The sequence below is a fragment of the Emericellopsis atlantica genome (genome assembly GCF_019669845.1).
Source record: "Emericellopsis atlantica unplaced genomic scaffold F5Z01scaffold_5, whole genome shotgun sequence".
NCBI classification, from domain to species: domain Eukaryota; kingdom Fungi; phylum Ascomycota; class Sordariomycetes; order Hypocreales; family Bionectriaceae; genus Emericellopsis; species Emericellopsis atlantica.
In genome coordinates this window covers 352,241-372,747 of record NW_025764707.1, presented here as the reverse complement: position 1 = coordinate 372,747, position 20,507 = coordinate 352,241, and the positions used below count along the sequence as shown (strand labels likewise).

Below are 20,507 nucleotides of genomic sequence, written 5' to 3'. Positions count from 1 at the left end.
ACTTGTACATGTACGCATGGTTGCATATAAAAGCAACCAAGCCTGTGCAGACGGTAGAAGTCAGAACGTCCGGGCGGAGCTCAGTGTCCATGTTCCCCGTGGTGAGTGATCTGTCTATCGTGCGCAAGCCCTTCGGGTGTCGTGCTTCCCCGCTGCGGTGTGCGGCGGGCGATAGATAAGGTCCCATATTCCCTGTCAGACAGGTGAATGCAGGAGGGCTGGTCTGGCCCAAGCGTCGGTGTTAATCATGGGCGGCGTGATGAAAACCAGATGTGCTTGGCTTGGCTTCCACGCTAGGCTAGGCTGGGCGCATGTTGAGAGGTGTGCGTCTGAAAGATCGAGGCGGGACGGCTGTGGCCTCGAGTCCTCGACAGACTCGGCTCTGGAGGTGGTGGATGAGGAGGAGGAGGAGGGGAGGGAGGGGCGGGCGCTCGCTCCTGCCGTCGGTCGTGTGCCAAAAGTGGGACGGCATCGGAGGTTGAGCATGTGGAGGCCAGAGATGCTGCTGATTGGTGCGAGAACCTGCTGCATAGAAACCTCCCCTGTGACCTTGTCCCGTCCACAGCAACGCCAACCAATGCCAACCAATGCCATCACCAAAGCGCCCATCACGGCGCTTAAACATCTGCACTCCAGCCATATTTGACGCTCGCAGCTATTTCTGGCGCCTGGCTAGGCCTCGTTGGGCGGCCTCGAGCGAATCACGCCCAGCCCTTCTTCGATGTGGCGGTCGTCCTCGGCATCTCGTCCGCACTTGGCCTATCATGCACGACTAGAACAGGCCTCGACGAGGGTCGGCAGGGTCGACATGGCGGTCTAGCAGCGCTGCTCCTGGCCTCTGACTGTTCTCATGCTGCTTGATGCAGTGCTTGGTTACCAGGAAGAGTAGCATCAGTAACATCAGTAGCCAACCGCGCCCCAGGTCTTCCCCGTCACCCCTAATGCGTGCCCAAGAATGGCTGCTGGGATACCTCGCTACTGCTGGTGCTTCATGCAGCAGTGACTTCTGCGAGGTAGTTAGTGTCCGTCACATCACACCCGTCCTGCTCGCCCCCAGCGCTACCTGCACGCTGCAGACGCATCCTTGGACGTTCGAAACAGCTCATCCGCACATAACTCCCACTAACCGCCCTCGAGTCTCATGGTTTCTCCTCCTCTCGAGCTTTGCGATCTTGACCAAAACATTACGACGCTGCAAGCAGGACTTTCAGCGTGCTACGGTGACGATTCATATTTCGTGCCTCACAGTATACTTGGAAAGAGAAACGCCACACCAACAGATCCGAAAGAAGGGGTCCAACTACCGGCAACAGCCGTGAGGCGCCAACTCTAAATCCCAAGGCACTGGGTGCGTTGGTCAAGGAAACAGAACACCTCGTTGGGAATCATTGCTACCAGACGCCTGGACCGCGGCCATGGTAAGTCCCGCCCAAGCTCGACTAGCAACATTCCAGTCTCATACTGACCCCTACACAGGAGTACACATATGCCCAGCCTGGCTACGGCCAGACATGTCAGGAAATGCGACAGAAGCCCGCCCCCAGAGACACCTTTTTCAGTTTAAAGCAGGAAGCCATTGATCAGCGGCCAATTTCAGTTGCCACTGAGTTTGTCGATACTGATTGGGATGAGGAGGTTATGAGCGACGTGGAGGACAACTCGCCGCGCATCAGTCTGCAATCTGTAAGTCGAGAAATGCTTCGTCCGTGCGCGAGGTGGCGCTGACACTCACCTCTCAGGCTGGCCAGCCAAGCTTCACCACGCAGTCGTCATGGGATGAGGTTCCTACACCAAGATCTAGCCAGGATGCGTACATGGCATCGCACAAGACGATCGAGGGGCCTCGGGGACCACATCTGTTCGGCAACTCCATCGAGGATGACTTCAACGAGCACGATATGATTTTGACAATGTCCCCAATGACGCCAAAAGCTCCGAGTCATGGAGCCGATTTCTTCTACACGTCTTCCGAGAAGCCGCCTCCTTTGCGGAACAGCCCCTTCCAGTACACCAGCAAGGAACTGGACACATCGAACCTGGTTGAATGGACACCGGAAATGGTGGCGCAGTCCATGCTCAATGCTGGCATTGAGGTTCCAGTGGCTGATCGCTTCATTGAGAACGATATCAACGGAGCCATCCTCATCACCCTCAAATTTGAGGATCTACGCGAGCTCGACATCTCTTCGTTTGGTATTCGGACTCGCGTGTGGCACCAGATCCAAGCCCTCCACGACAGTCGACCTGCATCTCCCAGGGCCCCCACGCCTATCGAGGACGCGCCCAGTCGTGAGGCTCGAAGGGAGCTCAGGGACCAGGACCGCACCGAGCTGTCTCGCGGTGCGAGCAGGCGGCGCGTGCGCAAGCAACCCTCGGCAAACGACAGTATCGCTCCTGGCGAGTCTGTCTCTATCATCGGGATTGAGCAGGTTATTCCCAAGCCTCATGTCTGTTCCAAGGGCGAGAACTGCTCCAAGTTCCGGAAGCAGGCACGCCTGATTGAGCGATTCCAGAAGATGAACCCAAACGTCGACGTCCATGCTGCCGCTGGTACTGTCATGATCGCAGGCGACGCAGGAAACCCCGAGACAGCCCAGGCCATTGACCCCGATGAGTTCCTTCGCCCAATGTCGGATGCTGTCCCTTCTGTCGTCGCGTCGTCCGATGTCATGGGCACCCACGGCATGGCACCTCTGCAGTATCTGCACGAGGCTACCTTGCGCAGCGTGCAGGAGCGTGACCCCCAGGACAATGTGCGACACTTTTTGCATTTCCAAAAGGCTGACGCCAATGAGGTGCCCCCTACGCCCCCTTACGAGATGGGCAACAACGGCGCACCTCACCACGGCCTTCGGCGGCTACCAAAGTTGACGATCCCCGGCACGAACACATCGCAGTCCCCTAACCGCCCTCAACCACCGCGAGCCGCGACGGTCTCTCCACCTACGCAGCAGCAGCACCAACGTTCGCCTCAGCAGCAGCAGCAGCGCTACAGCCACCAGTCACCTCTCTCCCAGTCCATCCACCAGTCTCCCGAGGAGGAGCAGTTCCAGCCCTACTCCATGGACAAGGCTGACCCGCGTTCCCCTGATCTGGAGACATCTCGCAACCCCTACCGATTCGGCACTCCTTTCTCAGAGATGGACGTTCCCGTCACTGCTGTTGCTCTGGGCCCAGTCGCACGTGATGCTTCGCAGTCGGTACCTCCCGACATGAACTATCACCACTCGATGAATATGAGCAACCCTGTTCCCCGTACTCAGTCACGCTCTTCGCGCAGGCCCTCCTTCCCCGTCATGCCTGCGCTTGACGAGAACAGGCCCGTCCGTGCTATCTCAAAGACACCCTCGCCTCAGGCCCCATCACCACCCAGACAGTCCATGCGGCCGCAACTGCGGCCGCCTCTGCAAGCACCCCCGCGGGTTAACTACCCCTGGTCTCCTGTCGAGCGTCCCAGCTTTGAGAAGGCCATCCCTCCCTCATCTGCGTTCCAGACTGGTGACGCCTCTTCGGTGTCGACCGCCTCCTCCAACGGTGTCTCATACCAAGGACCCATGAAGAAGCGCAAGACCAAGCTCCTGCGCCACGAGTGGCAGGACGGATACTTCTCCATCAAGGGGACCCGTCTCAACATGCACAAGGACGCGCAGCACATTGACCGCACCCTCGAGTATGTGGACATTGATGACTACGCCATTGCTTGCTCCAGCGTAGCATCCACATCCAAGCTGTCGGCTGCCTTCAAGAGGGTCAACATCTCCCACAACCGCGAGAAGAGCGACCCTGGCGCGTTCCAGTTCCAGCTCATCCCACAAGACAAGAACAGCGCTCGCCTTCGCAAGCGTGACAGTACCTTGCCGTCGCAGATCCCTGTCGAGGGCGTCAACGGCACGGGGAAGACGCACCACTTCGCCGTGAAGAACCGCGACGAGCGCATCGACTGGATGCGAGAGCTCATGCTCGCTAAGGCCCTCAAGCAAAAGGGCGAGGGTTTCGAGGTCAGCGTCAACGGCAGCATGATTTAGAGCCTCGTTCCCTTCACGCCTCCCACAATACCAACAGCAAATAACAACCCAAGATCAGCTTTCGCGAGAAAACAACCATCACCTCACTCAACTCTCTCTCTCTCTCTCTCTCATTTATACCTGGGACATACTCACCGGCGCTTGCTTCAGTTAATGGCTTTTTACGACACTCCTTGGCAGGGCTAGGACTTGGTCTGCGTACGGTCTCATTTACATCTCCTTCTCACCAGCATAGCGAGTCGGGCTCGCGCCCTCGACTACGGTTTGATACCATTTTGACATGAAGAGGATTATGCGATTTTGCGGACATGGGAAACTATCATTATCACACGAATTGACATTTGCTTATTTTCTCTGAACACTTTGCCTTGCTATGATCCGTGACTTAAATCAATGAATTGATGACGTGAAGCTGCCAATTGTCTGTCTCCCTTTGTTGTCAGGCTTGATCATCATTAGTAGCACTTGGAGCTGGTGGGAGGACGAAAACGCACAGCGTCGAGGTTGTGTCCATCACATATGATACAATTCGTCGAGTGATATGTAAACAACACTATCGTACAAGTTTCGTAGCCTCCACGGTCCACCTGTACACAATGCCATTGCCCAAGTATGCCTCCTTTTACCTGAAAGCTGGCCTGGTAAGCTGCGCCTTCTTCTCCACGTGTTGCCAGTCAATCATCTCCCACCACGACTCGGCGTACGCCAACTTGCCGCCCGCGCCGCCCTTTCCAACGCCCCAGTCGAGCAGCCAGGCGTGCTCCCACGTGTTCAAGCACAGGAGGGGGGTGACGTCGATGCCGCCCGGTGGCAGATCGTCCTTCTTCGCACTCTGGGCCCGTCCGCCAAAGGCTGTGTTGCGCAGATACGACGTCGCCGTGCCCCTGTTTCCGAGCGTGTTCATGTCCTGCGACTGCGCACGCCAGTGGGCGCCGGGGTACGGCGAGCCGGCGAGATATGTCGGCAGCAGGCGGTACGTGCCCGCGCCGGCCTGGACGAGCCAGACAAATCCGGGTCCGAACATGGAGTTTGCGGTCAGAACGAACTCGCGACGCAGGGTCTCCATGGAGGAGAAGCAGGCCTCGAGCTCCTTCTTCATGGGTTCCGAGATGGGCGTCGGGTTGGGTGTGATGCCGTCAAAGAAGAAGTGGTTGTTGTGCGCCATGGAGGCCCAGTTGAATTCGCGGGCTTTGCCAGGTTCGCGGGCGGTCATGAGGGAGACGCTCTTGGCGTCCTTGCCTTCCAGCTCGGTGCCTGTTTCTCGGGCGTCAGTGTCCACGTCCACCGCTGGGTAAGGGAGCAGGCCTGTTTCGGGGGAGTTGCGCACCTGCTGTCAGCTCGTTGAGCTTCTCTGTCACCAGGGTCATATAGTCCGTCCATGCGATCGAGAACCCAGCCGGGCTCATCAGGTTCGGCACACCCGTCTCGGCGTAGTCGTGCCTGAGCTTAGGCACGCTGTGGAAACTCCTCCTCGAGCAGACGCTGGAGACAATCGACTTGCTGGCCGCAGTGGGAGCGGCGAAGCCCAGTGTTCGTAACCTGGGACGGATCATGATGGGCTGTAGATGGTGCGTGTCTGTGATGCGCGTCAGGATATCACGCGATGGGAGAGCCTTCGTCTCGAACTTTTTGCGACTAGGCTAGGGGGATCATGGCACCGGGTCCAGTCCGTCGCGGCCGGACACACGTTCCGCCGGTCGCGGGGCAGATCAAGCCACGCGCTGCCAGTGCCAGGTGGCGCAGGCAGCAGGCAAGCAGGCAGCCAGCCAGGCGGCAGCCAGCTGGCGGGGCTCGAAGCGGGCGGCCGGTACTGACTGGGACCAGCTGTGCCCCAGCGCTTGGCTCAAACAGGAGGCCAAGAGCCAGTCGCCAGTGCCTAATCCAGTACGTAACTCAGGACACAGAGAATACTGGCTGGGATCTCGGGGAACGGCATCACGAGTCCACTCTTGGGTCCTTGCTTGCAACACTCCAAATTCTTTTCGCAACGCCCGGGCCCCTTTCTAATTAATCCGACCTGCTCTCTTCATTCTCCTGAACTCTTTCCCTTCGACTTCTATTTTTACCTAAATACCGTCTTGCCCCTTTGTCTTGTCCTTCTTCCCCCATCCGAACCCGACATCGCAACGCCCTTTGTTGCGTTTCGCCTCTGGCAGCAGACTGGCCTTGTCGACATCCCTGGCCGCATCCAACAACTTCACTCCTGCAATCCAGGCAGTCTCCCGACCTCAGCTTCTCCTCATGCGTCTCGACTAGTCGACTCCTCATATTCTTCCCTGCATAGTACATGCAACCACCCGCGGACGTGGCAGCCCCCATCCTTGGGGTCGACCCTCCATCCTCCACGACCACGATGCTCGCCGCCGTCGCCGCCACGGTCGTTTCGACAGCTTCGACGATCACCGCCAGGATGAACTTCTCGGCGGACGACTCCACACCCGGCGAGTGTAGCCTCATGGGCCCCTTCGCCATCCTCGTGCAGGCAGCACTGGGGGCCCTGGCGCTTCTGTCCCTCGTCTTCAAGCGGTGGCGGGAGAGGCCACAACGGCCGGTCAAGATCTGGTTCTTCGATGTGTCCAAGCAGGTTTTCGGCTCCGTGCTGGTCCACATTGCCAACATCTTCATGTCCATGCTCACCAGCGGACGGTTCTCCGTGGCCATGGAGCCCGTGGTGGCGGCACGGACGCTGATGAGGAGAACAAGGGAGGACGACTACACGCCTAATCCCTGCTCGTTCTATCTCTTGAATCTTGCGATCGACGTAAGTAGCTCCCACTCCCTGCAGAGGTTCTAGAGTATCTTGGACAAGGGCTAACGTTTGGACTCAGACCACCATTGGAATCCCGATCCTCATTGTTCTTCTCAAGATCGTCACCGGCCTTGTGGCGTACACTCCGCTCGGCAAACCGCGCGAGTCGATCCAGTCGGGTCACTATGGCCAGCCGCCCAATGCGTGGTGGTGGCTCAAGCAGTCCGTCATGTACTTCATCGGCCTCTTTGGCATGAAGATCTGCGTGCTGATCATCTTCCTTGTCATCCCTTCAATATCAAAGGTTGGAGACTGGGCTCTCGGCTGGACAGAGGGCAACGAGAAGTTGCAAATTGCGTTTGTCATGATGATCTTCCCTCTCATCATGAATGCGCTACAGTACTACATTATCGACTCGTTCATCAAAGAGAAGGACGGCAGCAGCGATGGACACCAACACGACAGGCTGCCCAGTCAAGACCCCGAGGAGAGCAACCGGTTTCGACGCGGCGGCGACAGACACGCAGAAGGGCTTTTGAGTGACAGCGAAGATGAAATGGAGGACGAAATCACCAAGAGGGGCGCCGACGCCCAACTCAGAACGAGTGGCGAGGGCGAGGAGTATGATCCCGACAAGGATGGGGACGCTCGCACAGTGGTGGGCAGCAGCAGCTCGAATCGTGCCTTTGAGTCGCCGGACAAGCCCATCGCACCGGCGTTATACCCAAAAGAGTGATCTTTGTTGTGTGTGCTTGCAGAGAAAGGCGTTTTCTTGGGGTTTCTTGGGTTTTCTTGACCATTATAGGACATGTCTTTTCTTGCTCGGGTTGGTGGGTAGAAACATTTATACAAGCGGTCATTATTGAAGCCACTGGACCATATGTACCGGGTCAGCGCGAATTAGCCAAAACATGCCACAACGGCCTTATTTTCCTTGCTCTTGACTTGAACCTCTTTTCACCATGGGTGTCTTACGCAGTGCAGCCTGACCAGAGCCTGCTAGGTGAATCATAAAACAAATAGATTGCGAGCAAGGTATCAAATGCTGTATATATGATGGTGACAAATTTTCCCAAGAAGTCGTGGCTCTTCCACTGCCAACGACTAAATAGTCCCTAGATGATTTCGAATGAGTGTACGAAGCGGAACGAACGCTGTCCATGCTCCTAAAGTGTCTATACCAAAACTTGAAGTAAAACCGGCACCTGTTCCCCATAACGCCTTGAAGAAATCATTCCCACGTCCGCCAACTACCAGATGTCCTCACGACGGGCGGTACGGCTTGTAGCCTGGGTACTCCTGCTTCGGCTCGGCTGGCTCGTTGTTCCGTTGCTCATGGGGGTTGCCATCCGCAGTCTGGGGTCGAGAGAATCCAGAGTTAAAGTCGAACCCAGAGTTGTTCACAATAGGTGAGGAGGGAGGCTCTTCATACGCAGTCAACGGCGAGGGCGCATGCATGATGCGCGGTGACTGGGCATATTGACGGTCAGGACCGGGCGAGTAGGCGCGGTCAAAGTTCTCTCGTCGAGGACTTTGGGCAGGAGACCCGTAGTTGGTGTTGATGGGTCCAGGTGATTGTCTGGGGGGACGACCGTAAGGGTCAGCATGAGGTCTTGGTGATCCCCGGGGTCCGGGCCCAGGCCCAGGTCCAGGTCCAGGTCCAGGCGAGTTCCTCATACGAGGATCCATGCCATACGGCGCGGGGCTGTTGTTCCCAGCCCGGTTGGGACCAGGGAGTCCTCGGTACCCAGCGCCAGGACTGCCAGGACCCCGTCCTGGCCCGGGGCTACCCATCCTCGGGGCCGGGCCAGGGCTACCAATTCGCGGGGCTGGGCCATAAGGGTCGGCGCCAGGACCGTGACGCATGCCGTAGCCAGCAGCAGCAGCGCCCATGGGTCCAGGGGCAGGGCCGTTCTGAAAGGCACCCCGATCATCGAATTCGCCCGGCCCTGGAGGCATGTCGGCATAACCAGAGCCCATCTCATTGGGGGTGCCCCTGGGATCGTGGACAGGTCCGGGACCATAGCCATGACGTCCGGGCCCAGGCGAGTTCCTGCCATTCTGCATAGGCGCCATGCCAGCTGGGGGAAGATCATAAGGCTGGTCGAGCCCAAATCCATTGTCCTGGGAGTCGTAGGGGTTGGTGGAGGTGTATGGATCTTTGTGTAGTGTTGGCGAGGGCGCAGGCATCATGTTCGGCAACTGAGGCTGACCCTGCCCATATGGCGCATTAAAGTTCTCCCTAGGCATTGGGCTATTGCGTCCGGGGCCGGGGCCGGGGACCGGAGACACACCGACGCCAGCGAGTGGGCTCTTGGGCTCCGTGGGAGGCTTCTTGAGGTCATTCATCTCATGCTCCTCTTCTTCCAGCTCAACCTTCTTGGAGTTGGCGCCTTCCCAGCTGGGCATTTGGGGCAGCGAATCTTCGCCTTGCTTCTTGGTCTCGAACTCGGCGTACTGTGGGGGCGTGACGCCAACCGTAGCGGGCGGGAAAGCGTGCATGGGAGCCTCGGTCCGGTAGCCTTGCTGAGGAGGGACGTATGGCTCATCCAGATACTTGTGCTTCCGGTCTCCTGGCGCATCGCAGCATCCGCAACAGTTGCCGCAGCACTTGAAGCAAGCGAAGCAGCTGCAGCAGCACGACTTTGCGCAGCACGCACAACGAACGATGCAGGTGACGATGGCGAGAATGATGAGGCCTCCAACCACCATGATGGCAATGGCGGGCCATTTGCAAAAGTCGGCCGCCATGCAATTGTCCCAGCTGGACAACGCTGTCTGGATGTCGGTAACTTTGTTCTTTGTATCGTCTACAATGCTTCTCTGCACCAAGTGTGTAGCCGGACTGCGTACCAAGCTGTCTCGGATGCGCTCCCATGGCCCTTGGCGTAGGCTGGAAGCCATTGCAACATCAATCGATGGCATCCTGGCGTTTTTTATATCTTCTGAAGAAGAAAAAGGGTCGTCGTACTGTTCAATGAGCTAGGCGCGCGTGGTCACTTCGGCTCCAATGTCGACTGTTGGGTGAAATCGTGGTAGTGACAGTCGAAAGGTAACTCTGGCTGAGTATAGAGACCATGCAATGAAGTGTCCCTCTCGCTTGAACGTTGGACAATGTCAAGTCGTTGGTGAGGGCAGCGGGGCTGTGACACCAACAAATGCAAAAGCAGACAGCGGGCGACTATGCAGCCACACCATAGGATGTTTCGAGGCCGGAAACCAGGATCGGCGTCTATTCGCAGCTCTCGGTGAAGTAGTAATAGCTACTAGGTAGCTCGAAGGAAGGTATTTCAGCGTCGCTCTGCGTGACCAGGTAACAGGCGTCACTGGACGGACAGGTAGTATTCGGGTGATCGGATCGTAACGACGGTCAATTGGGAATGGGAAGGACAAGGCTCGGGGCGTCAGGAGCAAATAATGAACGTGATGGAAAAAAGGAAGCAATGAACGACGACTTCGCTTTCAACCAAGGCCTGCAACGAAAGAACGCAACGACACACAGTATCGTCCGTCTACGGAGTGAAGGAGTGAAGGGGACTGAGAGCCGGAAGATGCGCCTCTTTTGCCCTGCCCCAGTGAGTGGGATGGTAAATTGCAACTGCCAGGAGCCGAAAACGCTGGGACCTGCAGGGCGAGCAGGAAAAAAAGGCGCGGAGACCCCTGGCGGGAGTGGAGATCTGCGTGTCTCGGTTCTCAGACGGGCAGTGAGCCGCGAATCACACGCTCGCCTGCGTCCGTCACGCCAAACTTATTCGCCGTTTCTATGGAATACTAGTGCCCAGTGAGCCGGTCACGGACGGGCCTCGTGCTTCTTTTCTTTCACAGAAAGTCAGCTGCTCGGGGCTGCTGCATGTCCCTCGCAGTCGAGACGGGCCGCGCAGTGCCCTCTGTGCTGAAGCATGCAATTGAGTGATCGTAAAAGCTCTAGAATGACTGACTTACGACAGTCTAGGAGTTCGAAACTGCTGCCAATAGAATGATTATGAGCAGGGTCTCTCATACGTAGAGCCCTTGGCGGGGCTACCCCTAATGACAAACTGCCAGTCTGGCAGAATGGAGTTGTTGATTGATGGACCTCTTCTTCCACCCTGTCTTGGATTTTCAGGGGCTCGGGGACGGGATGACGACAATTTCCAACGCTTGGCCGTGTTCGACTCGCGTATCACGTGCACATCCGTCAATCGCTTGTTTCACATGAGGCGAATCTCAGAGCACTGGCTGTTGATCTCGGTCTCCAGCCACAGTTGTCGTAATAAATCAATATAAAAGTGCGTACCTAGCTACGCCTCGATCATCCTCAATTTCGATGGGTCTGTGATGAACCTAGCACGAATATTGCCTCGATACATGGTAGTATCCATCGTAGTTCGACCGGATGGGTGAGACTCGACGGTGATGTGCACGGGCGCTCCTGTAAGAATACCCTCAAACTGCCGTGATCATTAGTTCCGAGTCCTTCATCAATCAAGTGAATCATCAAGATACAACATGCATCTCGCATACTTCGACGCGACGGCACGGTAAGAGCGTATTGCAGCAATCGGTGGAGCCTCAGATTACATGAAGTCAAACGCAGATCTTGGTGATTATGTCGAATATTTCTCATCTATTATCAGGTGGTATCTGTCATTGCTCATTAAAAGAGCTGCGTATCTCCGTGGGCGTTCGTTCATTGGCGCACACAAGTCCTGCCTGAACGTGCAGCACAACAGCCTTCCATCTTACAATGGCTTCTGTCTGCAAAGTCACCACAGCTCGCCTAACGCCCAAATGATTGTCCCGTCTTTCGTCAAACCCAAAGAAAAAAGCCACCAGCGGCCGTAACCTCTCATATACATCGCTTCTGCAGCGCAGGCGCCCACGCCGGGAGGTGCCCAGCTATTTGACGCCAGGTGGCGGCGGGTAGACGTGGTTCTCAGGCTGATACGCATTGGGCGGGCTCTGCAGACCAGTCTGGCCGGAATAGTTCTGGTTGCCATAATACCCGTCGTTTGGAGCATATGCAGTTCCTTTGTTCTGGGGCTGGTGAGGAGGCTGTCCGTACGCAGGCGGAGGTGGCTGCGCCCATTGTCCCTGGTTCTGTCCCCAGCCCTGCTCGACATGGCCAAGCTGGTGATCGTTCTGGTGCGCGCCGTACTTGGGAGGAGGCGCCATCCAGCCAGTGCCGTACACGGGTTTCGTGCCGCGCTTGCGACGGCGACGGGCTAAGCAGCTGAAGCGATGGTTAGCTGGGAGCGTGGACAAGTGGTTGGGGACTCGGCAATGGGACATACCAACAGCTCAATAGCACGAGCAAGAAGATGAGAAGCGCGACGCCGGCGAGGACCCAGCGTCCGTAGTAGTACCAGCCCGACTCGCAGAATCGCTGGCCATAGCGATTCGTCCAACAGCGGTCGCGCTTCTGAAGGTGATCGACGATACTTTCGCCGTCCATGATGAGTTCGCTACCGTTGCGCAGCAGATCCGAGTAGACGTGTAGTAGAGTAAATGGAGTCGTGTTGTTGTTCTTGTTGTTGTTGGGAGGACGGAAGAGGATGATGGACTGTAGAGAATGGAGGACTGGAGGAGTCTGGAGGGAGGAAATGTAAAGCGTTGGAATTTGGGTTGCAGCTGCTACCCGGATTTGTTACGCGGCGACCGGACTCCAGTCGCCGCTTTGTCTGGAACCTCGCGCTGCCGGTGCGATGATGACGTGGACGCCAAGGGTCCGCTAGCCGGAGGACTTGGACAGATGATCACTGTACAACTGTCGAATGGCCTGTTTTGCTACTTTCTCGCACTCGTTGCACTACTGCACAGTCTTCTCAAGTCTAGATTTGCAGTCCGTATCAAACGAGCGCCTGCTGCTGTCTCGCAGATACATGATTTTGAAGGCAAGCTGGAACTCGTGTGCTTGCAATCGTTTTGCCTGCGTGGGCGTTGGATCTAGCGTCGTCTCGGCAGCTGGGGCCCTGGGGCCTTGTTGGTCCCTGCTTCGGGCCTGGTGGGTGGTGACAAGCTTCACAAAGGGCTGTGGCTGAGTCGAGGCTCAGCCGAGTCACACGGAAGCACAGCCTAAACACTATGACGCTTGGATCTAGATACATAGTAGTAAATGCAGGAAAATGTTCCGTAACGATAGTTTTTACATCGATATATGCAGGTCTTTGGCCTCGTATCCTAAACCATTTGGAATCTTCCAACTAGCCAAACGGACGTCGGCATGCAAGTGTCAAATCCAAAAATTTAAGGTTGTGGCGGATCTTTTCGCTGCCGACATGGAGCCACTCGACGGTTCTTGCGGGCACCCGCCAAGCTGGTACCTTGAGCTATCCGAGAGGTCTCAAGTCGACCACAGACAAACAGGTTTCTTGCAAGTCAGGGACGATCAAAGAGCAATATGGTGAATCAGTCTTGACTTGAACGTACATGACGCAACTTCGCACGAGGACGTAGGGCTAAAATCCGGGGTAACTCCAGTGGTTTATTAATGACTCGGATTGAGCCTTGAGGAAATTATTTAGAGCTTTGCCCCACGCTGCGCATCACTGCATGGGCTGCATTGCAAAATGTCAGTGGGGCTCCAGACTGGACTCACGTCACGGATCCCGCGGACCATGCAATGAAAGCTGTACTTCATCTGGCAGGGAGACGATAATTAACACACCCGTCGCAATACTTATGTTCGGTGTAGAGGCTGATCCGATGACAATTGTTCTGCCTACGTAGTAGAAGCTGTATAGACCAGAACGCTCAGTACCTTGGCTAGCCCCTCCCGATGCCCCTCACGCTGACGAGTCCAAGCTCCACGGGACTCTCACTGTCACGAACATCATGTATTACCGCCCCTTTGCCTCGCATTGTCGAATTCCAGAGCGCCCAACTCCATGTTAGTCTGTGTGGTCATCCCTTGTGGCTCGCGACCCCGTCTTCCTTTGCCGAGCTGGGGACGAAACCTGGCCGGCATCATCTCGAAATGGTATCGGGATCACTTCAAGATCGCGTGATGCAATCATAGGAAAGACCGTTTCGCTGCTGCGCAGACAGACCTGATTAACGAAGGCCTGTAAACTCCTTCGCTGAGCTCACTCAGTATCATCACTTTTCCGTGCCCATCCATCCAGAACGCCAACGCATAATTCTCAAAACACCAATTCCATTCTGACTCCATTCATCATTCAGTTCGTCGCTGTTCCATTCAGTTGTGGTGAACAGCGTAAAGAGCTCGTCATCGCTGAAGGTGGGTGCCTACAGGCCTGGCTTGGGGAACGAGTAGCGGTTCTTGCGCAGCTGATCCGCCGCCTTGGCTTGACGCTCGGCCGCTTGGTGAGCTTGCTGTTTGGCAGCTAGTGCGTTGATCTTCTCGCGAGCCCTGTTGAGGCTCATGTTGTCCTGTTGCTTCAGCTTGGCCCGGATGTCGTAGAGGGCCATGAGCGTTGAGGCACGTTCGAGGTCGTCATCGAGGCGGCGCTACAAATGGTGTAAGCCATCAAAACTACCTGCACAAGAGCTTGCAGACTTACCTCGGGCTCGCCGTGTCGTGGGGTGCCAGGTGCCGTGTTGGCAGTGGAATGACCCGGCGGGGTGATCATGATGCGACGACCGAACTTGTCCACCTTCATCCCTTCGCTGGACCAGGCGCGCTGGAGTGCTGAGGGTCGTAGGGGCTTCTGCTGCTGGTTCGTGGGAGCGCTTGGGGGTTCGTGGATCTCGGCTGGTGCGACCGCTTTGTGGGCGCTGACAATGGCAGCGGCAGCTTCGGGCTCCTGGAAAGCGTCAGTAGGCATCAGGCATGAGAAAACTTGCACATACAGCCGCGCCGAGGTTGCTAAGGTCGGCAAGGACCATGGAGAGCTGGAGTGTCTCCATTGTGACGGCGAGGGTAGTGTCGTGGGTGATTTGGTCTTGTGTTGAGGACAGCGCGCGGCTCTGGTTGGGAAATTGCAGTTTGCCGCTATGGGTCTGCTCCTTGGAGCAAGCACATCAGCCAGAAATGGATTGGCCGCGTCCAGCAATGTATTCAGTTGAGCGTTGTGATCGGCTTTGTCTTGGTCTGCGTCTTGGTCTGCGTCTTGGTCTGCCGTTATGCGCAGCGAGAGTGAGTATGATGTTGCAAGTAGCGAAGCTGGCTGGGTTCGGTGATGAAATGATGGCGAATCCAGATCCTGGATTTTCGTTGCCAAGCGCTGCCTCTGCTCTGTGGGGCCAAGACAGATGCTAGCGGATGCTGTCGACCGGCCGGGCTAGACGAGGCGGGGCCGGGAGTGGGGCGGATAGGGCAGGCAGCCAAGGTCTGGGGCAGAGAGTCGCGAGACAGTCGCGTGGTTGTTTTTGTTCTTCGTTAAATATTGTGATGAACAAAGGAGAACAAAGCACCCACGCCAGAGGTAGTAGTATCGTAGGAAAGGGGCAGACGGGGTAAAGAAAGAAAAGGAACTGGGGCAAGCAGGTGGCAATGGGCTAGGTGGTGTGCACCTTACCGGCCCGGAAGAGGCGACATTTGTCCCGGTGAGGTAGGCGCAACTTCCCTCGCGTATCACCATCACGCACCACCAGGAGGTGGCTGATAGAACCCGGGGCGATTCGTGCCTCTTCGCGTTCTGGTCACTGATTCATTCTCGTAAACTTGCAGCCTGCAGGGACTAGACTCACTGGAACCCCCAAACTATCCCCCACACCCGGTCTGCCGCCACGACGGAGTCACAAGACGTGCAGGTGCATGGCAACATGCATCGACCCTTTGGGGTGCATTTCTGCTGACCTACTACGCAGTAGGTATGCACGGCGGCACGCGGTGGATTACGCTCTTGTTGTATAAGACACCCTTCACCGACAATGTACCTCAAAGCCACGGTGAGGGCACCGGCAACTTCCATGGCTCCCCGGAACCTAGAGGACCCCTCTTTGTTAGATTCCGTCTTTGATCAATCTTATGTTTGTGCCGTAAGAACAAGCTGTTGCGCGCATATACATGGTGAAAATACTGAACCTGGCAGACAGACGACATTGTTGAACTTGTGGTTTGCCCTCACACTATACATATCTCATGTTGTCAAATCGTAGACTAGCATTTACTAGCTAACATTGAGACGAGTGTTGACATGGGAGACAAAGGCACAGCGGACATGAAGGCAATGACTGTGATCAGCTTCTGAAGAGTTGTGGCGGACGCTGGTTGAAATGAAGCTGCTCCTACTCACATATACACATATAACTTCAAGCTTCACGATTCTATATCAAAAACTATGTCCTTTAGAATTACATTCTTTGCGCAGCAGACTCACCCGCGACTTTCCACTCAGGAGCTTGCGTCCAAGATGTGCGAATACGGACGTGTCGGTTGCACCGAATGCGCGGCGATTGTCCTCACAGCAGAGGGCGTTTGCAAGTACCCACAAGACTGTCCCGTCCGAGCCAGCTTCAAGACCATGGAGGAGCACCAGGGGCTCTGCGGCTCTTGTAGAATGAAGAAGAAGCGAGGAAACGTCGTGTTCCAGATTGTCCTCGACTCAGGGGGAATACACGTGCACACCTCTGCCTCAGCGCGAAAGGTCGGCTGGCGATGGTTGGTGAACGGCATCAAAAGAAGGCTCAGAAACGTACGGAGTAGCCCTCTCACCGAGGCCAAAAAGCTGATTCGGGCCACAGGAGGACTATTAATAGAGGCAAGTGACTGGGAGGGTTTCACGACCTCCGTCCGGAGTTCACTGACGTCCAACTTCACGGCCAAGGGCACGGGACAGCATCGGAATCTACTCGAGATAGCTGCTCTCGAAGAGGCCAACGCAAGAGCCAGAGAAGCCTACCCACGCCTTGAGGGAGCAGGCCTCTCGAGCACACTGGCATACGAGCACCTACCGGAGAGGCTCTCGAGACGGAAGAATCAGAGCAGTGGTCGTGGTAGTACCAGTGCTGGTCAGCGCCGGGTGCATTCGACTTTGAGACAACCTGCGGCACCGCTGTTTGGACCAACTCGGGCTAAAGAACGTCCAGTTACCTTGCCGACTTTGGCGAGCGCCAGCATCACGGATTTGCAACCGCCGTTGTTGCCAAACGACACGTTCGACAATATTGAGCGAAACATACGCCGGAGTAGATTGAACGACGAGGCTGGGTCGTATCTTGTCGTCTGAATGCCCCAGGGTGGCGCATCTGTCTTTCGCGTCATGTCATGTCAATTCTTTTAGAATAGAACTCGCTCTTTTCTCTTTCGACTGTTTGAAATCCGAATTCTCATTTCTCGAAATGGTCAAAGAGCCCATTCGCTTGTCCTGAGATACTATGGCGACAGCCATCGACCGATTAATTTACTGGACTAGAAACAGATGCTGTCAGGTATTTGGCCGCATTGCCGCTGTGGGTGCCAAGTCGAGGTGACTGCCGTTGATATCGATAAGGTCTCATCTTGTTGATATCGCTCGGCAGGTGATCCGTTCCAGTCCCATCTCATTCCAACGCCAAAGTCGGGAACAACACGGCCTGCGATTATTACTTACGCAGCGATGCAACATGACCACAGCTCGCGGCCACCCAGCCGTCGGCTCGAGAACTTGTGAACTGCAATCTGGAGACTTCCTGGCAAGTCTAAAGCGCACGTGCTCACCTCTTGTCGCCCCAAACCTCCATCCGCAGGGACCCGCGACCACATGGGCTTGTGCTCCGCTCTGATTCGCCAGCCCGACCACAACGCCAGAGGGAGCACGCGACCATTTGCTCGATGATGCTTGGTCAATTGGTCCCCTGGAGCCAGAGTCAGTCAAGGCGTGCTATCCTCAGTTCGTGGAGGGGTGCTGTGCCTGGTCGATGGGTGGCACGATGAGAGCGTGGTTGTGGCGCCTTGCTCTCTGGCATGTGGAGGAGGATGCTCCCCGTCCTCTTCAGCGTGCGATTTTCAACTCTCGTTGTTCAGTCTTGCATCTCCGTTGCCTGTTTGTACGTAGAGACAGACATATCGCTGTTGGTGATCCCATCAAGGCCGGCTTAGTTACGCCGATTCGCAGGCCAACACCATTACACGGCCCTTTCGACTATTTTGAACTCAAGGCTCAGCGCCTCGTCAACAACGAGAACGTACCAATTTGTACGTACCTGGGACGATTAATATCATCCCAACTACTTTATCCTTGTATCATCAACCATGCCTCGTCCAAACTTGCCGCCAACGCCAGGCTCGTCGACCGATATCAAAGGCAGCGACGGTACGCATGCCCTGGCACCTCTGCACATGTCTTTCGAACTCCCTCCACCTGCCATCCACGATGGCTCCAGGATATCACCTGTCGACGATGGCAAGCAGTCATCTTCGCCGCCAGGTTCCACAGCTTATCGCATGCAAGCTGCGGAAACAGTCAAGTCGAGAAGACGGTCCTCTGCTGCTGCTGCGACTGCCGCTGTTGGCACTGGAAACGGGAACTTTGCATTGCCCCCTCCGCCAACGAGGTCAAGAAAGATTATCCAGATGAAGCCTCCCACGGAAGATGTCCCCGATGACAACGCTGCCAGTACTACGAATACGACAGCAAAAGGCAAGGCTGCAAAGGCCAGCACACAGCAGACGGCCAAGGGCGCTGCAAGTACCGCCAAAGCCTCAGGTCCAGGCGAGGTGCCACAGGGTCAGGGAGGCAAGAAGAAGCAGCCCAGTGCAACGAGTGCGGCCGGGCGGAAGATTGCAAGGAAGACGGCGCACAGCTTGATCGAGCGAAGGAGACGAAGCAAGATGAACGAGGAGTTCGCTCTGTTGAAAAGCATGATCCCGGCATGCACAGGTGAGATGCACAAGCTCGCGATTCTACAGGTATGTTCAGACGCCATCCGTATATCTCCGGCCTGTGACTGACGTTCTAGGCCTCAATCGAGTATGTCCGCTATCTGGAGGACTGCGTCTCCAAGCTCCAGGTTCAGCACGAGAACGACCAGACCCGCGCTCAGCTACCCTCCATCCGGGAGTTCCATCCCACGTTCCGCGAGGATGACACGGCCGATGTGGACATGACGGACTCGGATGCTGTCTCGCCGACATTCACAGCTCAGCCGGATCACAGCCACCCTGCGCACCTTCGTCACCCGTCAGTATCGCCAGCCCTCCATCCCCAGGATGCTCGCGGGAGACAGCATTCCTACTCTTCCGTGTCGACCGCGGAGCATCAACGCCATTACAGCTACAGCACTGCGTCAGGTGCGACGTCGCCAGCCTTCGGTCCGACGCAGGGACTTGGGTATGCACCGAGCAACGCAGGCTCCGCGCTGACCAGCCCTGCGTTGAAACCGCAGTCAGATCTCGACCAGGAAGCGACGGCAGCGCTGCTCATGCTGAACAATGATCGGAGAGGATACACCACAAATGGGGCCCGTCGGACGGTTTCTGTTAGAGATCTGCTCACATCATGATGATGTCTGGACCGGGCCATTGACTGGCGTTTTGCTGGAGGCTTCAGAAAGGGATGTAGAAACTGCATTGGTATATTGTGCGCTTATTCGTAGCAGCGGCGGCGTCTGGGGCTATTCCTAATTATTTGCTACTGGGGCAACACACATAAGTACACTATAATATATACCTCAGTGAGCTCTGTATGAACGTGGACTGGCACATTCAATGCAAGGAGCTATGGGCGCATGCCAGCAAGACATTGCACCCGCTTCGAGCACGTTCTCCGGTGCTCAGGTCCGGTGCTCAGTGAGCCCTCTCGAGCCAGCGGTGCGCATTTGTCTTTACGCAGCACCAGAGGTTCCAGCTCGCTGGCGCTGTAGTAATATATGATGTTGGTTCTGTCCATGGAGCGCTACTCCTTCGACCTCTCTAAGCTTGCAATATTCTCATGCGAGTCCTTGACCAAGAAACTGTACTGTCAGCACATGGCATATGAGTAGTTATATGGCCAAACTTACTTGTACCACAGCACGGTTGGCCCGATGGTCATCAAATGCCACAGGCTGTGTGCGTCGAGGCAGCCAAGCCACGGCGGAAAGTCAAACAGCTCCATGCTCATGCCAAGCATTATCCATGCCACAGCGAGACCAGGCCAAGTGGTCCAAAAGCGCTTGGATTTGCGGTACTTGTCTATACTGAACCAAGTCCACAGCACATTCTGCACCATGCCAACAGCCACGTTTGCCGCCATGTTGTAGGTGTAATCCCATCGTATCCCCTTGAGGTAGCCGACATGCATCATGTACAGTAGCAGGCAAAGGAGTGACCACGCGCGGAGCACAGACCGTCGACGGGGCGTCGGGGTGTCGAGACGGAAGATCCGGACCGCTGACAGGTACGTCCCGTACAGGACATTGAGGCCGGCGGCGAAGTAGTCCAGCTCTTCGGTCATCTGAAAGTCCCTCGAGTGGAAGATGGCACTGAACACCCAGCTGGCTATGCCGACGTAGGCGAAGCCTATGCAGAACGGTCGGAGCGTGTAGGAGGCGGGGACTCGTTGGCGGAGCTTCCGCAGGCCATAGTAATGCGCGAGCAAGTTACCCAGCGAGAAGAGGACGCTGAAGGGCTCTTGCATGCCGAGAAAGCGATGAAAAGGCCATTTTCCGTGAAATTGGACGACGGGGAGGGAGGCGTCGAGGCAGCGGTTCGTGATGATATGTTGGCAGGTATAGTCGCATTCGCTTGCGCAGTTCCAGAGCATGAGACGATGCAGGAGCGCTATGATTGTTAGTCGCGCGCTTTGGACGGGTCAAAAGCGTTTCAAGCTCACGAATGGGTGTATGGGGTCCATCCGCGCCGCAGTTCTCTGTCTTGCAGATGGCGAGGC

General features: G+C 56.2%; 9 protein-coding genes across 9 annotated transcripts; 4 read left to right on the top strand and 5 right to left on the bottom strand.

Annotated features, from left to right (window-relative positions):
• The first annotated feature begins 1,096 nt into the window (after positions 1 to 1,096).
• F5Z01DRAFT_449878 (SAM and PH domain-containing protein) lies at positions 1,097 to 4,398 on the top strand. Its single transcript, XM_046259830.1, has 3 exons — positions 1,097 to 1,418; positions 1,477 to 1,683; positions 1,740 to 4,398. Exons 1-3 carry the CDS (start codon positions 1,416 to 1,418, stop codon positions 4,023 to 4,025), a joined length of 2,496 nt encoding a protein of 831 aa, XP_046121003.1. The 5' UTR covers positions 1,097 to 1,415; the 3' UTR covers positions 4,026 to 4,398.
• Positions 4,372 to 5,646, bottom strand: F5Z01DRAFT_647573 (superoxide dismutase). Its single transcript, XM_046262994.1, has 2 exons — positions 5,353 to 5,646; positions 4,372 to 5,279 (listed from the first exon to the last, which is right to left on the bottom strand). The coding sequence occupies exons 1-2, from the start codon at positions 5,576 to 5,578 to the stop codon at positions 4,648 to 4,650; spliced, it is 858 nt and encodes a 285-aa protein (XP_046121002.1). The 5' UTR covers positions 5,579 to 5,646; the 3' UTR covers positions 4,372 to 4,647.
• Positions 5,647 to 6,174: 528 nt separating this feature from the next.
• F5Z01DRAFT_449881 (vacuolar membrane protein-domain-containing protein) lies at positions 6,175 to 7,765 on the top strand. The gene is made up of 2 exons (XM_046259831.1): positions 6,175 to 6,786; positions 6,854 to 7,765. The coding sequence occupies exons 1-2, from the start codon at positions 6,313 to 6,315 to the stop codon at positions 7,508 to 7,510; spliced, it is 1,131 nt and encodes a 376-aa protein (XP_046121001.1). The 5' UTR covers positions 6,175 to 6,312; the 3' UTR covers positions 7,511 to 7,765.
• Position 7,766: 1 nt separating this feature from the next.
• Positions 7,767 to 9,927, bottom strand: F5Z01DRAFT_449882 (uncharacterized protein). Its single transcript, XM_046259832.1, has one exon. The coding sequence runs from the start codon at positions 9,697 to 9,699 to the stop codon at positions 8,038 to 8,040; it is 1,662 nt and encodes a 553-aa protein (XP_046121000.1). The 5' UTR covers positions 9,700 to 9,927; the 3' UTR covers positions 7,767 to 8,037.
• Positions 9,928 to 11,516: 1,589 nt separating this feature from the next.
• F5Z01DRAFT_449909 (chitin synthesis regulation, resistance to congo red-domain-containing protein) lies at positions 11,517 to 12,367 on the bottom strand. The gene is made up of 2 exons (XM_046259834.1): positions 12,048 to 12,367; positions 11,517 to 11,986 (listed from the first exon to the last, which is right to left on the bottom strand). The coding sequence occupies exons 1-2, from the start codon at positions 12,206 to 12,208 to the stop codon at positions 11,653 to 11,655; spliced, it is 495 nt and encodes a 164-aa protein (XP_046120999.1). The 5' UTR covers positions 12,209 to 12,367; the 3' UTR covers positions 11,517 to 11,652.
• Positions 12,368 to 14,001: 1,634 nt separating this feature from the next.
• Positions 14,002 to 14,985, bottom strand: F5Z01DRAFT_696474 (uncharacterized protein; the record flags this gene model as incomplete). Its single annotated transcript, XM_046266287.1, has 3 exons — positions 14,566 to 14,985; positions 14,277 to 14,519; positions 14,002 to 14,223 (listed from the first exon to the last, which is right to left on the bottom strand). Exons 1-3 carry the CDS (start codon positions 14,620 to 14,622, stop codon positions 14,002 to 14,004), a joined length of 522 nt encoding a protein of 173 aa, XP_046120998.1. The 5' UTR covers positions 14,623 to 14,985.
• A 1,013-nt stretch (positions 14,986 to 15,998) lies between these two features.
• F5Z01DRAFT_633845 (uncharacterized protein) lies at positions 15,999 to 16,886 on the top strand (the record flags this gene model as incomplete). Its single annotated transcript, XM_046261993.1, has 1 exon — positions 15,999 to 16,886. One exon carries the CDS (start codon positions 15,999 to 16,001, stop codon positions 16,884 to 16,886), a length of 888 nt encoding a protein of 295 aa, XP_046120997.1.
• A 770-nt stretch (positions 16,887 to 17,656) lies between these two features.
• Positions 17,657 to 19,243, top strand: F5Z01DRAFT_449894 (putative HLH transcription factor). Its single transcript, XM_046259833.1, has 2 exons — positions 17,657 to 18,547; positions 18,598 to 19,243. Exons 1-2 carry the CDS (start codon positions 17,891 to 17,893, stop codon positions 19,138 to 19,140), a joined length of 1,200 nt encoding a protein of 399 aa, XP_046120996.1. The 5' UTR covers positions 17,657 to 17,890; the 3' UTR covers positions 19,141 to 19,243.
• Positions 19,244 to 19,532: 289 nt separating this feature from the next.
• On the bottom strand, positions 19,533 to 20,387 carry F5Z01DRAFT_617522 (Mn2+ homeostasis protein Per1; the record flags this gene model as incomplete). The annotated part of the gene is made up of 2 exons (XM_046260980.1): positions 19,533 to 19,590; positions 19,639 to 20,387. Coding segments are annotated over 2 exons (807 nt in total), but the record flags the coding sequence as incomplete, so codon positions are not given.
• Between the last annotated feature and the right edge of the window lie 120 nt (positions 20,388 to 20,507).